At 38.4% G+C, this 20,774-nt stretch overlaps 1 protein-coding gene across 1 annotated transcript in view; it reads left to right on the top strand.

Moving 5' to 3' along the window:
- Positions 1 to 19,423, top strand: part of LOC149316150 (adhesion G protein-coupled receptor E3-like) — a 35,018-nt gene extending 15,595 nt beyond the window's left edge. The window contains exons 7-16 of the mRNA XM_089518293.1: positions 1,219 to 1,338; positions 2,711 to 2,910; positions 3,255 to 3,425; positions 5,100 to 5,294; positions 7,538 to 7,773; positions 9,294 to 9,360; positions 11,143 to 11,234; positions 14,370 to 14,538; positions 15,596 to 15,694; positions 17,593 to 19,423. Of these exons, the coding sequence (XP_089374419.1) occupies positions 1,219 to 1,338; positions 2,711 to 2,910; positions 3,255 to 3,425; positions 5,100 to 5,294; positions 7,538 to 7,773; positions 9,294 to 9,360; positions 11,143 to 11,234; positions 14,370 to 14,538; positions 15,596 to 15,694; positions 17,593 to 17,655 (1,412 nt within the window). The 3' untranslated portion in view covers positions 17,656 to 19,423. The remainder of the gene's footprint in view (positions 1 to 1,218; positions 1,339 to 2,710; positions 2,911 to 3,254; positions 3,426 to 5,099; positions 5,295 to 7,537; positions 7,774 to 9,293; positions 9,361 to 11,142; positions 11,235 to 14,369; positions 14,539 to 15,595; positions 15,695 to 17,592) is intronic.
- The last annotated feature ends 1,351 nt before the right edge of the window (positions 19,424 to 20,774 follow it).

The following is a 20,774-nucleotide window of genomic DNA, read 5'->3' as shown; positions in this document are numbered from 1 at the left end:
ACGCCATATCCAACCAGCTTAAAAACAGTAAATAATAACAAAAAATTAAAAATAATAATAACTGTAAGCCACTCTGAGAGGCTTTAGGGCTGAAGGGCGGGATATAAATACCGTAAATAAATAAATAAATAAATAAATAAATAAATAAATAATAAAAATATTTAAAAACAAGAGCAGACAAAGCATTACTCAATCCTTTTCATTTTAGTGAAAAATAAGCAGGCTTTGATTAATGCATAACTATGTTTTAATAGTTTTAAGGATTTTAACTGCTATTCCAAATTGAATTGTATAAAAGCTGCAGCTCTTGTTAGTTGTCACATAAGAGAAAAGAAAAGCAGAATGTAAATAACACAAGCAAAAATACCAGTACTGTATATAGAAAATTTATTATTGCTAGTTCTTATTGTTTTTCTTGGTGATATTTTTTCATCAGTTAAGATACTGGGGAAGCTTGGAATTTTATCACATGACCCCCATTTTCACTGCAATTGTGTTAATGAAAGGAAATATATACATACTGTTTTGGGAACATTAGCTATTTCACATCTCTTCAGTAGTGTAACCAGACTGTTGCTGGTGTCGTGCACTCCCTCCTGCCATCATCCTTAACCCTGCCTTCCTGCCCTATGGCCTACCCAGCTTGACTTTCAGGGCTGTTGTTTGTTTGTTTGTTTTTAGCACAATTCTGGAATTATGCTAATGCAATTTAACAAAAAATAATAGAAAATAAAATAAAGTTTTTTTAAAAAACAGGATGTTTTGGAATAGCAAGGGGAAGGGAGAGAGGATGAGATATTGACATGTGATTGCCCAATCCTGGAACTGCCACAGGAGTAACTTATCACACCTGAAGACTAGTGTGATTGGAAACTTATTGATGGGATTTCCCTACTAATGGCAAGGCACTCTGTAAGATGCTTCAAGGATAAGGCGGTGACAAAAGGGAGAAGGAGACATGTAATAGATATCACTGAGGGCCCTATTTTCCAACTTCTATAGTGGTTTAAAAGTTGTGTGTGATAAGGTATTTCTTCACCAGAAGTGTTGCCTTGAGAAAAACTGTCTAGCTGCATATTGGGTAAAAACAGCATATTGATTGTTGCATAGACTGATCATCTGTTAAAAATCAAGGTAGTACTAAATATAGAATATATAAAACATCAATATATGTTTTGTGCTTATACAGATTTCATGTTTCTTCTTTACTCATTTTAGTAATCCAAACAAATCTTATCAGTGAAGAATCAATTTCTGAAAATAAAGTGTTTCGCTTAGAAGCTGAAGGAGACCAGATGTCTATTCATCCCAGAGCAGTAGCTGATGATGCTATCAAAGGTATGCTATCACACAATGCTCTTCTTCATATGATATAAGATCCAAGACTCCTCCCCCTTTCTACCCTGAATTAGCCCCTAACTTTGGCAGGAAACCCTAATGGTGGGGCACCTATACAGCACTTGCTGTGCTTTCCACAAGTATCTTAATCACTCCTTTTTATTTGTCCTGCACTTATAAATGATCACTTTTAAAATTATATTCCATGCATTTTATCCTCCTTTTTCCTTGAATAAAGTATGTAAATTCATGGTACAAGTATCTGCACTATATAAAGGCTTGATTTGATTCCTCATCCAGCCTGTCCATTCAGTCTCTAGCTCATTGTAATGTACTAGCTTGTAACTGCAAATTTAGCACTACCTTCTTTTTCTCATCCTACATTTATTTCTCTTTACTGTGGTTTTAATAATTTATCAGGTAATATTTGTGGAAATATTTAAGATAAGAAATGAGAAAGTCTTCCTCCTCCTCTAAATCTTGGAGAATATTACACAGTCATGAGGCAGAACTTTTTCTAGTGATAAACTGGAGGATGCATCTACTTTGCCCAAAATATCTCTTTGAGACCTTTGGGCATAAAAAGCAGCAAAATCAATCCTGCAAAAAGGAAGTGAATGCAAAGGTATTTTGGGGATCTTGAAGGTCCAGTCTGTACCGTCTGCTTCCTAACATTGCCCCTGGTTAGTTAACCGGCATTGAAGCTGAACTCCTTTGCAGTAGGCTTCAAGTTATTTTTACATGCATTAAAATGCATTCCATCCTAATTCTACATTAATCTGCACCTTTTAAACATGTGTATGAAGATGCGCATTTAAAGAGACATTTAAAAATGTATTTTCTCTCAAAATACATATAACCTACATTTTAATCAGAAAACTGCAGATCAGGTCTGTTCAGGTCATATCAGAATCTGCTGACACTGAATTCTTCTAGCATATCTTTGCATTCATCCCATCTTCCATATAAACAGGTAAAAGATTCTAGCAATTCAAGCAGCTTTGCATGGATTGGATGCATGTGACTCTTCAACACAGTTCCCAAAAAAGGTCCAAATGGATGTCTTTTATGCTGATTTTAGCAGTTCCTGGCAACATAGGGACAGTGTTGTTATCAGGCTGGTTCCACTTTAATTCAGCTCTCTTGTGGTGGTGGTGGGTGTATACTCATTCTTTTCAATATAGATGAGAAACAATATGGGAGGAAGTGCATGCATTTCCATAGAATTGTTTAATGGATTGTTAACCTCCCTGCATGTAATTTAGTCCAGAAGAGTAAATGTGGGTATCTGTACTTGCTTTTGTTACCAAGATGTAATCAGTACTTGGAAAATAATGTGTGCTTTCCTATTGCTATCCCTCATCTTCCACAGGTCCTATCGCTGTGGCTTTTATATCATATGGTGGGCTGGGATTACTCCAGACCGAGGGGATTTTCTTGCAGAATGAGACTCTGCCAAGCAATGAAGTGCTGGAAAACATTCATGTGAACTCCAGGGTAGTAAGAGCTTCCACCAGCAACTTGATGAGGAATATTTTCAGTCCTGTCAACCTCACTTTTAATCACCTTAAGGTGTGTAAAGGGAGTCTGTGGAGGAGATCTGGGAAATGCCAAATCAAGAAAATGTCAAACCCAGTAGAGAACTTGAATGATGAAGAAAATTTAGAACTGGACAAATGTTCTCAGCTGAACTCCCTGTTTGATCCAAGCTTTGCTCTCTCTGCCTGCCAGAGCAATAACAGACATATGCTGGTTTGAAGTGTCATCAAACATATAGTTCTTTGATTCACCTTTCATTTGTTTACGATTAATTTTAATATTCATATTAATTGAATAGGCCCTAATTTGGACATTAGATGAAAGCATATGTACATGGAGTTTGCTTTTTTCCTTTTAACTATTCTCTTCTCCTACAGGATAAACTTCCACAGGAAAAGGTTATTTGTGTCCATTGGAACTCTGCAAGCAGGAGTCACGCATGGTCCCCTGAGGGCTGCCAGTATGTATATTCTAATGCCACTCATTCAGAATGCAGCTGTCAGTATCTATCCAATTTTGCTGTGCTGATGGCCACCACTCCTACCCAGGTATGTAAGACTTAGATAGAAAAATACTTTGGTTTTCCATTTATAGAAAACAAAGACAACTCAACCAGCAGCCATCCATTAATTTTTTTTCTTTGCATATTCTTCATTTCTTTCCTGCATTTTTGCACCCACAGCTTAGGCCTACACTTCTGAAACCATCATTAAAGTTATAAATGAAGAAGTAGATTACAGATAGGTTTGCCATAATTCTCTACTATAAACCAGGACAAAATGTAGGACAAAATTTAGACCAAAATGTAGGAAAATTGTAGGATAAAATTTAGCCCAAAATGTAGGACATTTAAGAAAATGTCCTATTTTTGGGGCTAAATTTTATTTAGCCCCAACATTTTGGTCTAAATTTTGTCCTACATTTTGTCCCGGTTTATTGTAGAGAATTATGGCAACCCTAATTACAGAGTAACAAAGAGTCCTGTGGCACCTTGAAAACTAACAACCTTTATGCTTTCACTGACTGATGAGGCAGACTGTAGAAAACAAAATCCTGTTGTATGTCTTCAAGACATTTGGACTTATGGAGACCTTAAGGCAAACTGATCATGAGGTTTTCTTAACAAGATTTGTTCAGAAGGGGTTTTCCCTTGCTTTCCTCTGAGGCTGAGAATGTGTGATTTGCCCAGGGTTCCATGTCTGAGTGGGAATTCCCAGCATCCTATTCCAACACTCAAACCAATGCCCTATACTGGTTCTCCACAAAGTCCTTTGCCAGTCTAAATTTGTTAGACTATTTCCACAGGATTCTTTTTTCCCCCTCCTGCAACAGACCACCATGATTACCCATTTGTATAAGTCTCACTAAAATGCTTCATATTTTCTCCCTTCATTATTTATGCCCCTATCTCTGGAATATATTATTATAAATTTACACAGCACTGTACATACATACAATTTACACAGCACTGTACATACAATCTTTTTAATTAGATGGTTCCCTGCCCTCGGGCTTACAATCTAAAAAGATACGACACAAAAGGAGAAGGGAGAGGTGGCGGGGAAGGGGATCAGGTCCAGCAGTTCTTCTCTACTTCCAAGGCCTGGACCAAGGCAGATGGACTGGAGGGAGGGCTTGGCTTCTTGGAGCTAGCCTGCCTCTCTCTCCCTCAAGATGGTGGCTGAAGGGAGGGCTTGCCTTCTTCCAGGCAGGCCTGGTGGAGCTAGCCTGCCTCTCTCTCCCTCAAGATGGAATATAGAAATATAGAATATAGAAAGAAGTGAACTGGCAAATGTTTGAATATGGTGACATTACACTAGGAGTTGTATAAATATTAATGTGAGAATGTATTTGTAATATTTCAGCAAGGCATTTTATTTCCAATCATAGCACCACTGATGCCAGTGGACTAGAGAGATTTAAAGCAGCTGAGGATCTATTCCTTTCTATGTCAGCCAAATCAGGTGATGGGTGCTCCATAAGCTACCCAATGAGACCAGCAGCTTCCCTGCGCTCCAGATGCCGGGGATTGTCATTGTATGTGCCCATGGGCTGCAATTTTTTTTTCCTGGAAGCTCTTCAGGGACTGGCAGCAGACAGCACAGGGACTGGCACGGGTCCACAGATCCCCACTTTGAGTAGCAGTGAGCTAGATAGAGTGTAAAATAATTTGCTTTTCAAAGCCTGTTTAGAGTTTTGAGTAGAGGTGTCCTATGTTACAGGGAGATCTAATCCTCTTCATGATTAGCTACGTTGGATTGATCATCTCAGTCATCTGCCTCTTCCTGTCTATTGTCACGTTTTTCCTTTGCCGCTCCGTCCAGAACAGAAGCACATTCATTCACCTGCAGCTGAGCCTGTGCCTCTTCTTTGCTGACCTCCTCTTCATAATTGGAATAGACAAAACATATAACAAGGTACGTATTTCAGCACCTCTTGGGAGACAGTAGCTGGTACTCTACTCACCAGAGAGTTTAAGTTCTTATGCTTCCAAGGTCCAGTTATCTTTACAACTCCTATGCAAAAGGATCTTGTAGCACCTTTGAGATTAACTGAGCAAAAAAAAGTTGTAGCATAAGTTTTTTACATGTAATTTGGCCTACATCCTCAGATGTATGGAAGCAACCTGTTTAGGCTTGATCAGTGATGTTGGGAACTCGATTTTGCCTGCAAACTTAACTTTTGTCCCAAATTCTCTCTCCTGGTGGAATAACTATATTGAATTTTTCTATAGTTGATCCTAATTTACATGTAATGACACAAGGGATATAAAGAATTTTCACAAATGTCCTTGTCTTTGATAAGAAAAGATGTCTTTACACATGAAGAAATCCTGAAAAATATTGTCAACTGTGTGAGATTTTTGACTCTGCACATGGAAAACAAACAAACTGTTAATTATTTTATCAGCAGTCCCACTAGCAGAACAATTGGGTTTTCCATAACAGTATATTTGGCACCAACATGTATTTCTCAGAAAACAATTGTTAGGTGTGCAAACTATTCTGCTTGAAAAAGAGATTTTTTAAACAAAATCAAAATGCACAAAACACATTTCTTCTTATATGTAAGAAATAACGAAGCAAAGATATCAGACAGAATCCTGTTGGATAGTCATGAATGCATACCTTGACTTAAACACCGGTGACTGTTTTGTATTCAAAGTTTTTATGTAGCCCTTAGTTTAGAGAATACATAGGGATTATTAAAGTCCCCCAGTCTCCACTTATGGGCAGCATAACTGTAGTGCTTATTTATTTGTAAGCCCCCAATTGGTTTCAGCCTACATCCCTAATTTATAATTTATACTTTACACCTAGGAGCTTATTGCTTGGCTTTTAAATTCGGCTTACCTCTCCCGGCTTAAATGTTAATTCGGGTAGCATTCTGATGTTATCAGAAGATTTTTGCTACCGAATTTGTTGTCCAAATACAGCCCAGGTCCATCCTTGTTCCAGAAGCACTCTGCATGGCTCTTTTCAGATCCTAGGGTTTTCTGTCTTAAGAAAATGGCTGACAGAGCGCTCCTGGAAGCGAGGATGCACCCGGGCTGTATTCGGGTGGCAAATTCGGTGGGAAAAACCTTATAACATTGGGATGTCACCTGAATTAAACTTTAAATTGGATAAAGGCAAGCCAAATTTAAAAGCCAAGCGATAAGCTCCCTACTCTAGTGTGTGGAGTAGTGTACATCTGTTTGAATCAGATGTACTGCAAGAACATATCTGATTTGAGCAAGTCAAAAGTCTTCAGGCTGAATCTGCTGTGTTCTTTAGAACAGAGAGAAGAAAATATAGCAGTGATACTGATTGTTCTAATGGTTCAAGATAGGATCCTGATACAGAATTCTTTATATCTTATTGTTCTTCTTTCAAATTAGGCAATAAGGTGCTGACTCAGAAGTTAGCATAGGCTTCTTTATCAATTTACTAACGTTATGGAGGAGAACAGAAATTACACTGGTGACATTCTAGCTTATTTGGTTATCCAGTGAATCTGTAAACATTTCCACATGTTTCTTCCATTGCCAAACCCTTTCCAAACTATTTAAACTGTTACAAGGGCTGGGGGGAGTGAGGAGTGGGGAGAGAGAAAAATTGAATGAGCATCAAGGTAAAGGAGAAAAGACTAGCAGAAGTTACAGAGAAGGGTGACAGGAGAGGAGAAAGAGCAGAAGAAAGAGGAAGAAAACCTTTGCAAACTTAGGTACTACTGGTAATAACAATACAATGTGCTGTGACCACTATTGAATGAACAATAAGGCTTTAATACATCCTATGTCAGTATTTTCCAGCAGAGTGCCCTGCAGATATGTTGGACTACAATACACTTACATCGTCATCCACAAAATGTAGTCCAACACATGTGGAGAGCACCAGCTTGAGGAAGATTGCTTAGTGGTGATCAGGACCATTATATTTTCTTCTCATCCTTTTGGAAGAGTAGACATGAATTTCTCATAAGCCTGATTTCCTGTCATTCAAATTATGCCTCCTCTAAATCTATGTGGAATAGAGTTACTTTTTTCTGATTTCTCTGTAGGATTTAAGATATTTTGTTGCTCCAATGGGTTGGTTGGAGTATTGAATTGCTCCACTACAATGCTCCTTTGTAAGATTCCATTCAAAGCCTATTTTTGATTCTTCTATTTCTGATCCAGATCCTGTGCTCTATCATAGCTGCAATGTTGCAGTATCTCTTCCTAGCTTGCTTTGTGTGGATGTTCTTGGAAGGTGTGAATCTCTACCTCATTGTCAGAAATCTGAAAGTTGCACATTACAGTGGTGCCAGCAAGCGAATGAAGTTATCTATGTACTTTTGTGGCTATGGGCTCCCTGCCGTAATAGTAGCCATTTCTGCAGCAACAGTTCCTGAGGGTTACGGGACTCATAAACAGTAAGTGTGAGTTTTCATGTAACTCTTCAGTAAAAGACAGAAAAAGTAGCACAAAACCTGTAAAGATATTGTTTCAACATCTATTGTTTGAAGCATCTGGAGCAGTTGGGGAAGTTATTGGGTTGGACTAAAAGCCTCCAAGATTCCCCTGCCAGCACAGCCAGTGATCATTCTTGCTAGAGGATTCTGAGAGTAGTCATCCAAAAGAGTAACTTCTCCAAGATCTGATCTAGAATGCACATATCATATATCTTACTCTCAGCAGAATTTTATACACATTGGCCTATATCCAGTTGTTAGTCCCAAATGTAAATCAGTTGAATTAATGGCAGTAACATAACTGTTGAGTCCCATTTACTTATATTGAATTCCTTCCCCCGAATATTTATTCAGATCTGATCATTCAGTTCAACACTGCTTTAACTGCCATGGCTCATTGCTGTGGAATACTGGGATTTGTAGTTTTGTGAGATATTTAGCTGTCTTTTTCAGAGAGCTCTGGTGCCACAACAAACCAGAAGTCCCAGGATTCTCTAGCATTGTGCAATGGCAGTTTAAGTGATGTCAAGCTGCATTATTTCTGCAGTGCAGATGAAGCCTAAGATGCAGGAAGTTGCTGATGAGGTAATGTTGCCCAATGGGATTGAGTGGGGTAGCTGATTAAAATCTCAATACTTATGTATATTATCATAATGTGCTGTTTATTCTCAGGAAGATAAAGAGCTATAACAATCTGAATTTGAATATCATTATGTATCCAATGTTCAATGCACTTGAAGGCTTTGACATAATGTCTTGTCAAAATAAAGGCCGCTTACAGCTAACCAAGGTACCAGGAGCTAACTTTTGAGAGGAACTAGCAAAGCAGTACAGATATACAATTTCATTATTTTTTAATCAAAATAATGTATACCATTAATATTAGCTCAGTTCTGACTCACCACTGCATTCCCAAGTCAGATTTCTTTTCAAAATTCAGTGTCCCAACCTAGTGCAGTATTGTGCCTGGAATTATCATTCTGCTTCAGATCCTAGATTTCTTTTCTTTTACCAAGCCTCAAGATGCCAAATATTGTCCCAGTCTGCATTCAGAAGGGACATGGTGGCTCAAGTGGTTAAGATGCTGACTCATAAAATGCAAGTAGATAAATCAGTACCACTTCAATGGGAAAGTAACAGTGATCGGTGCAATCATGCTGGCCATATGATCACAGAAGAGTCTGACAATGCTGACTCTTCGGCTTAGTAATGGAGATGAGCACCACCTTTTACGGTTGGACATGCCTTCTGAGCCTTGTCAACGGGGAATACATTTACCTTTACCTGCATTCAGAACAATCCCTGTTCTGCATTTTCAGATGATTTACTCCACATTCCTGTAATATGAATAGAGACTGAAAAATTAATGTAGGCCTGTGTCGATTTTCATGAGTGCAAATATTCAACTTAAACTGGGAAACTGATTCTGTAGTTTTTAAAGATTTTCTTAAGGTTCTGCTGTTGATATTTCTTCCTCTTAGCTGCTGGCTTCACATTGAAAAAGGTTTTATCTGGAGCTTCATGGGACCTGTTTGTGCCATAATTGTAGTGAGTAAACATTGGCTTTCATTCTCAAATAACAGCAAAGTGAAAACATTTTTTTTCTAACATCTACACTGGATTAAAAAAACACACCAAAACCCAATACAAATATCATTAAAGCAGATGCATTGTTTTATTTTTATTTGTTTTGCTGGTTGTTTTCTTTAAGATGTTATATCCTTCACCGTTATCATGATGGAAACATTTTCAGAAGTAACTACTTACGAAAAAAGAACAGGAAAAAGCTGCAACTTCCTCTACACAAGAGGAGTTCACAAGTTCCAGCTTCTCCTATTCAGATCTGCAATTTTAAAGGTCAGGAAGAAAGGAAGAGAAACAGCCTGTGATATCCTCCCCCCCCCTTCCAATCCTGGTCTTGCTGAACATCTCTCTGTTGTATAACTGTTAAAGGAGGGAAATCCCTTATAGATTGAAAAGCAGAAGTCTCCCCAAAGTGTTGGATCTGAAATATATAGAGTTCAGTCCTGGGGCAGTAGTAAAATAACTCCAATCTAATATTTCTCTTGGGTCTTAAGAGTTAATTTATTTTTTTCATTGTGCCCACACTGCTAATAATTTTCAACATTATGCAAGATTTCCTTTTTACTTTGCAGGAAGGGGAGAATTTTGTTTGGTTTGCATTTTGATAACAATTTTCCAAATTTGTTCTTTCCAAATTAATTTATAAACCAGTTATTCTTCAGCATTCACACCTCTCAAAATATTGTAATTATGTTCTCCAGGGGGGAAAGGCATACAAAAAGTCATATATATGTGAAAATTATGCCTTGGTGAAAAATACATAAAAGCATTATATAAAGGAAAATGAGTTGCCAGGATGGTGTAAGTCATGCAAAAATACATCTAAAACCCATTATGAAAACATAATCACCTAGAATTATATTAAAACAAGAGTCTTACGCCTTCTGTCTGCCAGTGATTAAACATATGGAAGAAAAACAGGAGAGAAAGGGCCTAATCTGTTAGTACCAAATAGGATAGATCCATTGAATCAGGGAAACTAACGTAAGCACTGAGATATCTATTCCTCATTGATTAGCTGGGTCTGCTCTGAATGCAACTTGCAATTGGATTTATACCAAGATCTCCTAATAACCTTTGGTGTTTCCCTGTGGCAAACTATCAGGGAAAAAGCACCACTAAAATCTATTCTAAATTTAGAGAAAATAATTTGAAGAGTTATCTTAGACCTGTAAAATTGGCTTGTACTAATGGCCTGAATCCAATTGTTAGCCCCAACTAGAGTACACAAATGGAAACTTGGCATAGATGCATTGGCAAGTACTTTGGTAAGTCAATGTTTGGGTACATTTCATCGATTTAATTAATGGACCTACTCTGACAAATGTCTCCTGAATTATGAGAGTATTTTGGTGATTAGGCAATTATTTGCATATGTGGTGGTCTTGCTCAAAAACTAAACACTGGGTGAAGCCAGTGAATTTGCAAAGCAAAAAAATTAGTCCAGCACCTAAGTTATTCTTATTGTCAATATTTGAGGGTGAATATAAAAATGTACATCATAAAGAATTGATGCAGAAAGGACACAAAATGAACAAGAGGCAACAGAGAGAAATGAAAACTGATGGATATATTCATTTCTATTCTTGCACTTATATGGATTCAAAATCATTATGCCAATAACATTCCAATAACTTTCCACATTGATGAGGAGTCCTTATCACCCCATTAAAAGATGTGTTAGGGTAACATCTTACTCTGTAGTTTCCACTGGAACATCTTAAAATATTACTTTTTCTTTATTAGATCAACTTAGTACTTTTCTGCCTGATTCTAATGAATTTGCATAAGAAAGTGGCATCTCTCAATACAGAGGTAACCACCCTCAGAAATACCAGGTAAGAAAAACCACAAAGCAGGATATGCAAAAATTTAGGAGGCCAGTTGCTAGTGGTGATTTAAAAATAGCTGAACAACTGATACCAAAGTTGTTGAATTATTTCAGAGCTTTTTCACTCCTAAAGCTTAGCTCTGGAAGATATTACATAATAGTTAGAAGAAAGGTTTCTGGGAACATATACAGAATGCTTTTCTGTAAACCAGAGGGTGCATCCACAATGTAGAAACAATGTGGTTTCATACCACATTTTAAGTGATGTAGCTCCATCCTATGGAATCCTGAGATTTGTAGCTTTATAAGGTCTTTAGCCTGCTCAGCCGGTGCCTCATAAAACTATAAATCCCAGGATTTTATAGAATGGAGCCATGTCATTTAAAGTGATGTCAAACTGCATTATTTCTACAATGCAGATGGACCCAAAATAAGATAATATATTACCAGTACAGTCACCCCTCCACATTCACAAGGATTAGGGGACAAGGACCCTCGCAGAATTGGAAAAACCATGAATGTGTTAGCGCCCCCCCCCAGCATGAGTAATAAAGAATCCTCTCCCACCAAGAGAGTCCCAACCTTGAAACACATAGCCTCTCACACATTTTCTAAGTGCTTCCACTTTCAATCTGATGTTAGCAGCCATGACTGCAAAGGATCCACCTTTTCTGCTCCTCCTCACTCGCTCCCAGTCAGACAAAAGCAACACTTTTGACAAACTTTGCATTCTCCTCATTTCTGAAGTCTTTCAACTCTGAATCTGATGTTTGAAGCCATCACCACAAAAAGAAAGTACTGTGTTCCCTTTGTCAGGCTGGAAGAGAGGGAGAAGATGAGTACTGGAGAGAAGTTGGATCCTCCCAGGGGTGGCTGCAAACATTGGAAATGAGGAGGATGCAAAGTTTGGCAAAGCAGGGAAATATACAGTATTGGTTTTGGCTGGCTGGAACGAAGGGTGAGGAGGAGGGAGGGTGAAGAGGTTGACCTTGTTAACAGCAGTTACAAAGTCGAGAATAGTCAAAACTACAAATCTGAAACTTGTGAATTTGGAGGGCCGACTGTACTTCCTCACTGGAGGAAAGGCTGCCATTAGAGGCAACAACTTCCAGGTATATTTGAACCATATGAAGTTTGTGAGGAACAGGATGCAATTCTTCACTGGGAAAGCAATGAATAATTTTTGTAGTTTTGTTCCGACTATAAGAAAGTCTGAAAACTGTACAGCTTTAGAAAACGATTTCCAGTTTGAGACTTGCCTGTCCAAAATTCACACATGTTTTTGTACAGAAAACTGCATTTTCACAGTTACATAGGAAACAGCTTTTTCTGTGTAGAAAATATTGTTTTCTGCGTAGAATATTTTGTTTCCTGCTCAGAAATTGCTGTAGATGGAAACACTGTACAAATTTACACATGGTATTTTTGTACCAAAAAAGCCCAGCACTTTCTGCACTGCAAATAATATTTTCATACAGAAATACTATTTTCTGGGCACAACATGCTATTTTCTCAAAGGGAAATGCTCTTTTTCTGTGTGGAAAAAACATGCACAAATTTTGTAGAGGAAAATTCCCAAACTGAAGATTCCTGTCAGACCAGTTTTTTTTTCACCAGGGTTTTCCAACACTCAAGAAATAGATTTTCTACCATTTTTCAAATATTTTGAAATATCCATTCAATTCCTAGTATAGAATTATGGGAAAGGAAAGCATTCCAAAATCATCAGTGATGTTCTCATTTCCCCCCCTCATTCAGGAGAAAATTCTTCCTTCTCTCCATCTTTGTTCCTGGCCCCTACAAAAAATCACATACTTGGGCATAGAAACTGCTGTCACATATTCAGGTGACTTACATTACAGAGGTACAGGCATACCACCATTAACAAAGCCTCAACAAAGAAGCTGCTTTCCACAAAGACTTTTTATGCCTGCCCAGTTTCCCTGCCCCCACCTCTTTCCTCTTGGTCATCTATGCAGTTGGAACGTTTCTTTAGAAGGTTGTGCGTTGAAAGGATGATGGAGCATGGCTGGACAAACAGACTTTCAGTATCAGGTTGCAAAAATGTGTGAAGTCATCAGTGAAATAAAGACTAAACTGGGAAAGAATGGATTTATAGAATCATAGAACCATAGAATCATAAAATAATAGAGTTGGAAGAGACCACAAGGGACATCTAGTCCAACCCCCTGCCATACAGGAAGCTATTCCACTGTAGTTGTACTTACCTGCCTACAATAGGCAAGGTAAAAAGCATCAGCCTTCAGAATCCCTTACTGAACATGTGTGAACAGCAGAACAGGAAAAAAGGAGAGTCTGGCCAGCATTTCCAGGTCCTTCACAGCATATTTAAAAACATAGAGCTGTATGTCCGGCCACCAAAGCAGAAATAATTTAAAAAGTGGAGGCTGATGAAAGCAAAAGTCATCCCTGGATACATTTTGAAGAAACTTTCAAGTGGTCTCATGAAAATTAACAATGTTTTTGTTTACTTAAGCAAGGCTTCTCTGGCATGGTTGTTTCATTGTACATGTGCACATTGTTGGTTTTGAATGAAAAGTTTGTTGAAGCATGTTGAACAATGCTTGTGTTTTGTGGCATAGGAACATATCTCTATTATTTCCATGTTATTTCTGCCTCTGGTACTTGAGTTTCTGTTAAAAAAGCAACACCCTGGAACACATCTACTTTATTAACTGAGGTTTACCTGTATAGAGTAACATAGCAAGCAAGGGAAAGGCTTCTCCCAGTTTTCAATTTCTTGAAATCCTGCTTCTGTTCATCAGAATATCTTCCATCAGTGCCTTTAGTCTTTGAGGTTGTTATCTATTTTTAGAAAGACTGTTTCAGGAATGGACAATTCCAAGCACAAACATGAAGTTTGTCACTGAGCTGGATATAAAATTTAGTTCTACTAAACTGTTTGTCAAAAGCCAAACTCAGTCTTAACTTTTTCTATCAATCAGCCTGTCTTTTCCACACCCTTTCTTGCTAGCAAAGAAGCCTTTAGTACCCTTCTAACATGGGTGAGGAGACATATAATTTCAGAGATCTTTGCTAAATGAGGAATAGTCTCATGCTGACCCAAACACAGTCTCCCCTTTAATACTGACATCTATTCCATTGCTTTTCTTTGTTTTAGGTCTCTGATACTTAAGGCTGTAGCCCATGTGTTCATCCTGGGTGTGACTTGGTGTCTAGGCCTCTTTCAGTATGGTCCACTGGCTACTGTTATGGCATACCTGTTCACCATCACCAACAGTGTTCAAGGAATCTTCATCTTCCTTGTGCACTGCTTGTTCAACAAAAAGGTGTTGTATGGAACATGAGACAGTAGCACTTAATACAGCAATATCCAGTATAATAAAGTGAAGTTATATGTTACAAGATAAAATCAGGAGAGATAGACAGGGTTAGTTCCCCAGCTTTTTGTGTGTCCCTGACAAAAAGATAGTGCCTCTCCCATTTCTGTCCCATGAGAAAGTGGGATATAGATTGAATAATAAATGAATCCCCCCCCCTCCCAGTCATGCACAAAAGAAAGAGAAAGAAAGAAAGAAAGAAAGTTGGCATGCTTTTGTCAATGTGCCCAGAGCAGATCATTTCTGGAAGAACATGTTGGCTCCAAAATGATCTGCAGCAATCAGACAATTTATATTCAAGAACAACAATGGAGCGTTAAACTTCAAAATCTCACTTTGACAGTGTTTGTCCTTTTGACCCATTAACTGGGACAAAAGGAATGGATGTTGGGACAATTTAATCAGTAATGTATAAATCACATCCAATTATCTTTCTGATTCACTGGCCATTCAGTGCAGAACAGGATTTTCTCTAGTGATAGCAAAATACAGTAGGAATTAAAGAATATGACAAAACTTTAGTAGGTATCTTCCAACAAGCAATGCTGGGGGGGGGGGGGGGGGGCAGAAGAATGGACCCTTGTGTGGTCCTGTCTCAACTCCTCATTGCAGTGTCACTTGCTGACAGGAGGGGGCTGGTTATGTGACCCTGCAATGCCTTGTTCAGTAGTAGCATAGATCCCATCACTTCAAACAGCTGACTGGCTTTTAAGGTGGATTTCAGAAGTCATATGAGGAGTTAAAGCATAGTTACAGCATTGTGTCTATATTTGATGCAAAATCTCATCTGTAAGTATGGACAGAGAAAAGTATGTAGAAGAGAATATAAGGGAATCATAGACAATGGAAAGAAGTTTGACAAGGAGCAAGAAAATGGGGACAGGAGAAAATTTACACTAACATGATGGTCCCAGAAGTAGGCAAAAGAGGCATCATTGCAAGAAAGCAGGTACAGTGGCAGAATAGAAACAGTTTTTACTGGTGATTTGATATTTTGGATCTTCAGGTAAGAGAGACATACCAACGCTGGATTTGCTGCGGAAGAGAGATCAAGCTTCCCATTTCTGATGTTACTTGGTCTACTGTTCCTATTACTGGTCCTATGGTAAGACAGATGCTGACGCAATTTTTTAAATCAAACCAGCAGTGATATGAGTAACCTGCCACTGTCAGTCCCTGTTACCAGGTATTTTTAAGATGTGTCTGCCCAAAGCACCATTTAGGTGTCAGATCTGTTTCATGTTTGAACTTCATAGCAGAAATGCCATCTTTGCCCAGATCACACATGTGAGGAGATAGGTGAGCTATTGTGGATTTACCATGTGCATGGCCAGAAAGAGTAATACTGGTGCACTGCACTGTGGATGTACTTTGTTTTGTTTATGGAAACCTCTTTTCACTTTTCTAATTCAGCAATGAAATAATGGCTGGGATACTGTTGGTGAATTATAGAGGTTGAAGTCAGACAAATCACATTTTTGGTTGTTGTGAAGGTCAGAATCCCATTTCAACCACACAGCAATCAACCCCCCCAACCCACCTTGTGAACAGCACAGCCTCTCCAACATACCCATTTCCATGTTGTCAGAGAGCCAAGAGGGTCAACAGGAATGTGTCCAGCTATTTTCCTATAGCTGTACACACTTCAAGGATATCATCTGCAAGGATGTTCTCTGGAGGTCCCTCTGGATGTTGTTGTGGTGCAGGAAAATATCTGGACATGTTCCCACTGATCCCCCTACACGTTGACAACATGAAAATTGCCATGTTGAGGGAGGCCTATTCTGCCTACAAGCTGGGGCTTTTAGGGGTAGCATCAGGAAAAATAGCTGCAGAGATGTATGACATTATTTTTCATTTTGCTGTGTTTCCATAATTATAGCAAAAATGATTAAAATTGTTTTTATTTTATCATTTTGCATAAGTACACAAACACTGCACAGATTTTTTTTAATGACAGGAAATGACAGAATTAACCTGTTTTGGAATAGCGAGGGGACAGGGGAAGAGGAGGAGAATCAGGCTCTGTCATGCCTTGTGACTGCTGTAATGGCAGCATTGAAATAAAGAGGCTTTTCGCAGCATAATACCTGTGCTATAGTAGCATGGTTGAAAGCTCATTGATGGGTTTTGACCATCAATGAAAAGATGCAGTAAAGTATCAGGATAGCAGCAGGATAGACACAATGTCATCTGATAATATTGGCCAAAAATGTTTTTATCCTGTTACAATTTATTTATTTATTTTAGCCTTGTGTGGTAATGCCTGTAGCTATATATAGATTCCAGCCAATAAGACAAAAAGACATGAAGTTCTGGTACAAGATAAGAGTTCAACATTAGAGAATTTAACTAAGCAACCCAAATCTGAAATCATAATAAAATAATTAAAAATTATGTATCATATATTTTATGGAAGAACAGTGTGCCCATGCCATAGGCAGGCACACCAGACGCTTACGCTGAAGCCACACGGCAATTGGACATGTTCCCGACATTGGATATGTGCCACACGAGCACGTGCCTCATTGGAAACAATGGGGCACAAATATATGCGGAATTGTCCTTACATGGGGGGATCCAGAACGGATCCTCTGCATAAGGGATGGGCCCACTGTATTTTAGAGACCCAGTATTGCATTTAAAGTTCTGTAACTCACAGATTTGGAGATTAATGTGAAGTCGAAGGCTTTCATGGCCAGCATCCATAGTTTTTTGGTAGGTTTTTAATCTTTGGAGATTAATGTTGGTATCATTCTGATTTCATTAGAGCTATCAATTTTCATTAGAGCTGTCAATTTTCATGGACGTTGTGACTTCACAATATGGTTGTATTCATTAACTAATGAAAGTTCCTCAGTTATTTCTTTTTATATGTGGGACCAGCTGGTCCAACTTTAAATTAAAGCCATACAGTCTCCACACTAAATTTCTATACTGTGATGCTTATACCTTACTTATGGCATGTTGCAAACATTAAGCTATTTTTTTTTTCTTTTACAGAAAAATGAACAAGGCGCTAGTGCATCACTACAACAGTCAGTGGAATGGGGAAAAGAACCTTGATCCATGCTGAACCACAGAAATGATGATTTCCAGGCATTTCCTCTCACTATGAGCTTTCTCTCTCTTTAACTTAAAAATAGTGGAGGGTTGGGAAGCAAGTGGCCCTCCATATGTGTATGGAACTTAAATAACAACTTCCTTTTAAAAGAGGATGTACACATGGGCCTAAGCCAACTTATGGTGCTTGTGTATGTGTGTTTAAGAAAAATCTTAGGATGGATGATGTATAAATAAGGACAAATAAGGAGCTTGGAGGTACCTATCTCAACTTCAGAAGCCAATCCCTACAATCTGATAAGCAATTCAGCAACCCAGCCAGTTAATTGTGGTTTGCCTGGGGCCAACATGCAATTTGTGAGTCTATTGGAAGTCAGACTGTTTTCCAGTCCAGGATTCAACTATTGCAAGTATCAAGTGATTACTTGCTTTACTTTTCTCACACACCATATTTCCCTTACAACAGGATTTTTGTAAGATAATGTACAGGAATCACTGGAAATGTACAGAATAATTATCGTATTTAGCATTTATCCTCATCATCACCATTGTGTTTTTCCATGTTGTCTAAGTTTAAAGCATATGATTCAAGTGGCAATTAGATTGAAGTGATCAGCAAGCAGAGCATATGGTGAAGGAATCAGAAGACTCACTAAGAGCTCTACTACAATATGAACAGATGTTCAAACCCACATTCCATCATACTGCACCCTAACACCCTTAACACACCTAACTTTATCTGATTTCACAAGCTAAACAGGGCCAGACCTAGTTAGTACTTGAGCGGTAGACCATTAAGGAATATCAGGGATTTCTGGTTAGAACTAAGAAAAAATTGTAGCTGAAACCCTGCAGATCTACTGCTGGTCAGAGTTGATAAAGCAGAGATAGATATACCAATTGGTTGATTCAGTATAAGGCAGCTTTCTATATTCTTTGTATATTGAAAAATGCCAAGTAAATCACTTTTAAAAGTGGCACACTCCAGTTTTTTAGAATTTGAACAAAAGGAGAGGGGGAGACCAAAAGGAAGTGGTGGGGACAGTCCTGTTTTCTGCTTGCATTCCTGTTTAGATCAAAATATGATTGTGTGTTAGGAGTTTCTAAATTTTTTATCATTCTTTCCCCATCTGGTACTGAACAAATGTGTTAGACTAGAAATCCTGTTATGTGCAGCTACTATAGCCATGTATTTTTGTTGGGGGTGATGGGGTATGTGGTCCAACACATTTGACTTAGCATGGCTGTCATATATCTGATGCAAACTCTTCAGTTCGGCACAATATCCAGTTATTGGGTAATGTTAGAAAGGCATATAAACATACTTCTAGATTGTTTTTATTTCTAGATTGGTTTTTCCCCCATAATTTAAACCAAGTCAGGCCAAGTAATGAGTAAACATCTGCCCTAAACTTTTCTTATAAGCAGTTCAGCTCTTTCCCTCATATGGCCATTAACATATTGCTGGAAAGTGGTGCATGATGAATGGGGAGGTGTACAGCTTTTCCCCCTGTAGCTGGATGTGCTGTGACAGGCATCTGCAAGTCCAGCTACAGGAGAAATGCTGTTAGGAGTCAATCAGATCTGTACAACCCCCTGCTGAGATGTACATATATATGCTCAGAAATGGAAGACTCTTGTCTAGGAAAGCAAAGGTTAGCTGGAAAAGGCCTCTCTCAGTCAAATCTTGTAGGCATCACCTCTGCTAAATTCCATTATCCATCATCATCAAGTTTGCTTAAGCTTCCTACTTAAACAAATATATATATATATATATATATATATATATATATATATTGAATACCCTACCCAAGTAATGTTTTACCTCTCCCAGCATGTGGCTCTGCAGATGGCAAAGAAATGCATTACGAACAAGAAATGACACTGAAGATTATCACACAGAGGAAGCAAGCATCTTCCTCCCGTGATTAAATCACCATTAAATTCATTTAATAGCATGATTGGGGGAAGATTATCACACCTCTGCACACTTCTCCCATTCTTGTCCTGTTTGTAAAGAGTAATGGAGGCACCATTTGGTATTAACAGGAGTTTCCATTACTCCATTACTCTTTACAAATGGGACAAGAATGGGAGAAGCGCTTGGGGATTTGATAATCTTTCCCCAATTGCATTATTAACAGGATTTAATGGCAATTTAATCACATGAGGAGGACTCTTGCCTCCCATGTGATAAAGTCCACTAATAGAAAATGTCACCTTTGGGGCAATGGCGATTGACCTATGTAATACCTTTTTTACATGGGTTCTTGTCTGAGTCATTACCATCTTGGATAACCCACATACTGTGTCTCAGAAAGTCAAGGTGGACACTTTCTGTTTAAAGACGCACCTTTGTTTTAGAGAAATTCTAATGTCCTATTTAGGCCTAAGATACTTTTAAAAGAGTGATATATTCTGGTATGGGTTCTACTAGAACCAGAAAGTTGAGCTGTCTGCCTCCTTCTTGGAGGCCCCTTTTCTGAGCTGAAATCACTCTTCCAGTCTGCCAGAATCTGTTATTTTGGTTAGAGAATCTCATGAATTTATTCTCTTTCTCAAACTCCTGGCTCTGATCTAGAGGAACTTGATTACTTGTCCTCCTTTCTTTGCACTGTTTCAGCCAGGAGGACTCCCCAGCTCTTCACAGGTCCAAGCATGACTAAGAAGAGGCAATCTTTTAAATCTATCTTTTGGGAAGTACTTTCCCTGCATATTACAGTTGTTCAAAACTGCTGTCTCTTTTGTGGGCATGAATGTATGCATGTGTGACTTAGGAAAAGTATTGTCCTTATTCTTGAACTTATTTTCCTCATGTCTCCCTCAATTACCTTCAAACTGCTTTTAATTCCAAATCCTCACTGCCTTGTTAGTTGGCTGTTGCTCATATGCCTTGTCATTTGGGAAGATCCACCATAATATTTGCAACTACTGTGTATATTTTGATTGATGTATGTTCAATAAAATGTCCCTTTTTAAAGAGTTCTGTGTGAACTCTCTGTGAATACAGGTTTCTGAGTCCAATTTAGCTGACACACTCCTTGTCAAAGTTACCAGATCCCTGATATATGCTTTCATTCATATGTTCTGAGGGCGTATCTGGTAACAGGGCTGGAAGCATC

The sequence above is a fragment of the Sceloporus occidentalis genome, unplaced genomic scaffold (genome assembly GCF_023333645.1).
Source record: "Sceloporus occidentalis isolate IW3139 unplaced genomic scaffold, rSceOcc1.0.p SCAF_3, whole genome shotgun sequence".
NCBI classification, from domain to species: Eukaryota; Metazoa; Chordata; class Lepidosauria; order Squamata; family Phrynosomatidae; genus Sceloporus; species Sceloporus occidentalis.
The sequence above is the reverse complement of the archived record's forward strand: the minus strand, read 5'-3'. Positions and strand labels throughout refer to the sequence as shown.